General features: G+C 40.5%; 1 protein-coding gene across 1 annotated transcript in view; it reads right to left on the bottom strand.

The window, feature by feature from the left end:
* Positions 1-1,423: 1,423 nt before the first annotated feature.
* LOC111865923 (zinc finger protein OZF-like) overlaps positions 1,424-5,421 on the bottom strand; it is a gene marked incomplete at its 3' end in the record, with an annotated part of 25,589 nt that continues 21,591 nt past the window's right edge. Inside the window, exon 3 of the mRNA XM_023854369.2 lies at positions 1,424-1,816. Within this exon, the coding sequence (XP_023710137.1) occupies positions 1,424-1,816 (393 nt within the window). The remainder of the gene's footprint in view (positions 1,817-5,421) is intronic.

The following is a 5,421-nucleotide window of genomic DNA, read 5'->3' as shown; positions in this document are numbered from 1 at the left end:
AAAATTTCTGATCAATAGAGCGAAAGTAGTTACTAAGCACATTTCCAATTGACGCCATATTGCTATATTGTAATATAATATATATTTATAAACAATATACCAAGTATCCCGCAAAAATATATCTCGTCTGCAATGTCGAATACAGCTTAGTTTGTATTCATCTGACCAATCCATAATATCTATCTGAATATACTCAATCCAAGCGATATATCAATACTAACTGATCAATGAATTCACCCATATGTAATGGCAGAAGAGCACAGATAACTTACAGCAAAAAGCATAAAATGCTGTTGAATTATGTGTATCAGCTGTCGATCCTTTTCAGTGACTACATTCTACTATTTGTTAGCTTCCAGTGCTGAATTAACATCATAACTGTACGAGAATGTCATGTCATGTCTGTTTCCACTAAACAAGACAGGGCATTGTGCACATTCAGCAGTCAGAATCAAATGGAACTCATTTGCACAGATGTTTTGTACCATGGGACTAAGTTCATTTCCCATAAGTTGGAAAGGTTAGCAACAGTAATGAACTCCAATATATTGTAGCATTCTACAAAACTGATGCATGCTACACAGCAAAACTGTCTTACTTACAACATGGAAAACTGTGGCATGCTACAAGTCACATACTGTTCCTTTAGTCTAAACCCATCTTTACTGCTCTATGATTTACTGCACATATCAACATGCATGCGCAGATGTTTCTTCAGATGGCTCTTCTGACTGAATGACTTATTACATACATCACAACAAAACGGCTTCTCCCCACTATGTATGCGCTGATGTCTCTTCAGAGTAGTCTGATCACCGAATGACTTATTACATACAACACAACAAAATGGCTTTTCCCCAGGATGTATGCGCTGATGTCTCTTCAGAAGACTCTGTTCACTAAATGACTTATTACATACATTACAACAAAATGGCTTTTTCCCACTATGTATGAACATATGCTTCTTCAGATTACTCTTCAAAATGAATGACTTATTACATATATCACAACAAAATAGCTTCTTCTCACTATGTATGCGCTGATGTCTCTTCAGAGTACTCTGATCACGGAATGACTTATTACATACATTACAACAAAATGGCTTCTCCCCACTATGTATGCGCTGATGTTTCTTCAGAGTACTCTGATCACTGAATGACTTATTACATACATCACAACAAAATGGCTTTTCCCCACGATGTATGCGCTGATGTGTCTTCAGATGACTCTGCTGACTAAATGACTTATTACATACATCACAGCAAAATGGCTTCTTCCCACTATGTACGTGCTCATGTGTCTTCAGATGACTCTGCTGACTAAATGACTTATTACATACATTACAACAAAATGGCTTCTCTCCACTATGTATGCGCTGATGTCTCTTCAGAGTACTCTGTTCACCGAATGACTTATTACATACAGCACAACAAAATGGCTTTTCCCCACTATGTGTGCACTGATGTCTCTTCAGAAGACTCTGTTCACTAAATGACTTATTACATACATTACAACAAAATTGCTTTACCCCACTATGTATGAACATTTGCTTCTTCAGATTACTCTTAGAAATGAATGACTTATTACATATATCACAACAAAATCGCTTCTCCACACCATGTATGCACTGATGTTTCTTCAGATGATTCTGCTGACTGAATGTCTTATTACACACACCAGAGCAAAATGACTGATCCCCACTATGTATGTGTCGATGTGCTATCAGAATTTGCTCTTGACTGAGTGATTCACCACATTCATCAGAGGAATATTGTCGCTCCTCAACATGTACAGGTTGAAGTTCAATCAAATTACCCTGGAAAATGAGAGTAAATAACATGAAAAATCCTAATAGGAAGAGAAATAAGTTTGAAGCCCCAATACAGTGAGATGTTAAATCGGTAGGCGTGAGTGTTGACAGAGAGGGGTGTGAGGTATAGAGAGAGCACACCCCTTGTGTGGTGTGTGCCTGAGTCCATCAGCATGTATGGAGGTTTCTGGTTCAACAGAAGTTAAGCTGCATTGCCACTGCTTAACAAACTACAATATTAACTAGAATTATGCATTTGTAAGGCTGGAGAGGCATTTAATTAATAGTGGATATGCTCCTAAATTGAAATAACAATAAAGGCTGAGCTAAAAATGATATTAAGAAAGGCTGTATATGGTCCAGCAAAACACCCCTACACGTGACAATATATAATATACAGGGTTATTCAAAAAGAATGAACCGATTTCATGACGCATTGCTTCAGTCCTCAAGCACCGTCATGGAATGAGTCAGTGACCATTTGAAAGAGGAGTTATCTAAGTTGTGAATGGCTGCCACAGGGGTGCTTAAGTCGTGTCGTTCTTCTGGCAACGTTCAGTTGTTGTTTACCCTCGGAATAGTGAGTCCTCAGCAATAGGCATTCTGCGTTCTCGAGTTCGCAAAAACAAATCTGGTTGTCACGGTGCAGCGTGCTTTTCGAAGGTGATTCGGCATTAATCCGCCCTGTCCTAAGAACATTCGACGGTGGTTTCGACAGTTTCAAGAGAGTGGGTGCCTGTGTAAAGGAAAAAGTCCAGGGTGACCACGAGTCTCGGTTTAACAAGTGGCAAGAATCCGTGCTGCGTTTGAGAGGAGCCTGCAGAAGTCAACAAATCGAGCTAGCCATGACCTTGCGATCCCTCAATCCACTGTCTGCCATGTGCTAACAGTACGTCTACATTTGAAACCATACAGACTACAGCTCATTCAGGCACTTACCAATGACGACAAAAGGAAGTGGATGGAATTTTGCGATTCGATGCTGGAGATGATGGAAGACGAAACCTTCATTTCACGTTTAATTTTTAGCGATGAAGTGACTTTTCTCTTGAGTGGCACAGTCAATCGTCACAATGTGCGTATTTGGGGAACAGAGCACCCACATGAAACAGTTGAGCACGAAAGAGATTCCCCTAAGGTGAATGTCTTCTGTGCTGTCTCAGGACAAAGTTTATGGTCCCTTTTTCTTTGAAGGAAACACCGTTACAGGACAAACCTATCTCGATATGCTCCAAAACTGGCTCTTCACTTCACTGCAAGCAGATTCGCACGACTACATTTTTCAACAAGATGGAGCACCGCCCCATTGGCACCTCATTTTCCGAGCTTTTTTAAATGAAAAAGTGTCCCAGAGATGGATTGGTCAGAAGGGGACCAAAGACCTTGCTCTTTGTGCTTGGCCTGCGAGATCCCCAGACCTCACTGTGTGTGATTTCTTCTTGTGGGGATATGTAAAAGATCACGTTTACGTTCCACCGCTACCCACTAACCTCAATGACCTTAAACATCGAATAACAACAGCTATTAACTTAGTGCATCGTGATATGCTGATACGCACCTGGGAAGAATTCTCTTATCGCATTGATGTTGCCCATGCTGCAGGTGGTGGCCACACTGAACACTTGTAAGACAGGAAATAAAAGTTGATTGTGAGTAGAATACTTGTGACTTGGCTGGAGTTTTGTATTACTTTCCTTTAACAAAATATTGCATAATAAAATCGGTTCATTCTTTTTTAATAATCCTGTATATACAGGGTGTTTCACGACTTTAGGGCATAACTGCATGAGGTGATTTCCTAGGTCTTTGTGATCAAAAATGTTCATATAAACATGTGTCCGATTTTGGACGGTTATGGAATAATGACCGTTTTGAACTCAGAATAGAAGGTAACAATTACTGACAATAAACGGAACAAAATAATAAACCAGCATAATACGTGATACATTTAAAGTATGGATGTAAAATTAACTTTGTGTAATTACCTTTAATTTGAATTTATCGGTGCTTAAAGCTGATTTTCGAAAATGCCACAGCCGGTCGCAACACAGGCTGCCGCTTGGTTGTGAACCGCGCCGGACATACCAACCCACCATGCCTTAGGTACCCCTCAAGTGTCGAAATAACGAGAACACTCTGTCTGTAGGTGGCTAAAAATAGCAACCTGCCAGATGACAGATGCAGTTCACACGAGGGTGTGTACAGGAATGAAAAAACGGTCATAACTCCATAACCGTTCAAAATCGGTCACATGTTTATATGTACTCTTTTGGTCATGAAGACTTAGGAAATCACCTCCTGCAGTTATGCCCTAAAGTCGTGAAACACCCTGTATATACAAAGGATTCATCTAAGTAGTATCTCACGTGCCGAGTGTAATGTGGAGGAGCCCCATCATGTTGAAAGTACATTTGCCTCCTTATCGTTAACGGGATGTCTTCCAACAAACATGGTAACTCATTCCTCAGGACGGATCCATACATGTTTCCAGTTAAATTGTTGTGAAACACAAATGGGTCCGATCAATCTGTTCCCAAACACACCACAACATACATTCACAGAAAATCTCTTTTGGAATTACGTTTCCATTATCTCATGTGGATTATTATGGGACCATGTATGCATATTTCGTAAATTATTTACACCGTCCCGGGTAAACGACCGCTCATTACTGAATAAAATGATGAGCTTTTATCCAGTGGTTCCAGATGTTGTACCCTTTGATCATGGTAAGGATAATACTCTTCATCATGTAAAGTTCGCCACACATGCATATGTGATATGCCGATGTGAGAGGCCATTCTACGAGTGGATAGACGTGGACTTCTCTGAACCATCTAAAGAATGTTCTCTCGTGTTTCTCATTTGTACATCCTCCCTTTCAGAGTGCACAGAAACACTCGGAAGAGAACCAATATCACGCAATGTCTGGTGAATTCGCGTAAATACACTTCGAGATGGAATCCTTCGATTGGGAAAACACATTTGGTATTCTTCAACAGCAGCATGTGCAGTGCCACCGCAAAGTCCATACACAAAATGCATATCACAATATTCCACGTGTGAAAACACAAAAGGCATTTCAGCAACTCCGCACAACTAATTTACCAACCATTCACGACGCGGCCACAGCGTACTCTGAAGGTAGCACATGAGCTTACGGCTAGTGTGAATCATCACACTCAAGGACATACATGGATAAGACTAGCCAGCTGACAGGTACAGTGCGTGGACCTGCCAGACAACCACATTTTTCTCGGGCCATTACCTCCGTAACCATTCAACTTTGGACATAGGTGTTTTGGGTTATATCGGCATACTTTTAACATAAGGAACACCCTCCCGAAGTCTGGCATATTCCTCCTGGGAAACCCTGTATATATAGGTGTGTGTGTGTGTGTATAAAAGGCCTCAAAAAGAGGAAACAGCATAGCATCAGTTCAATAGACATGTCCACCCTGATACCATGAGCAAATCCATATGAGTCATCTCTTAGGATGCCACACAAGATTCGTTGACAGTGTAAACGTTTGGCTTTTGCCAGAAAATGGCCACTACTTCTGGATGTACATAAAATCTATACAGAAGTATGCATTCTACACAACAATATT

The sequence above is a fragment of the Cryptotermes secundus genome, unplaced genomic scaffold (genome assembly GCF_002891405.2).
Source record: "Cryptotermes secundus unplaced genomic scaffold, Csec_1.0 scaffold1923, whole genome shotgun sequence".
In the NCBI taxonomy this organism is placed as follows: Eukaryota; Metazoa; Arthropoda; class Insecta; order Blattodea; family Kalotermitidae; genus Cryptotermes; species Cryptotermes secundus.
Note: the sequence above shows the minus strand (reverse complement) of the source record. Positions and strands in the feature narration are given on the sequence as shown.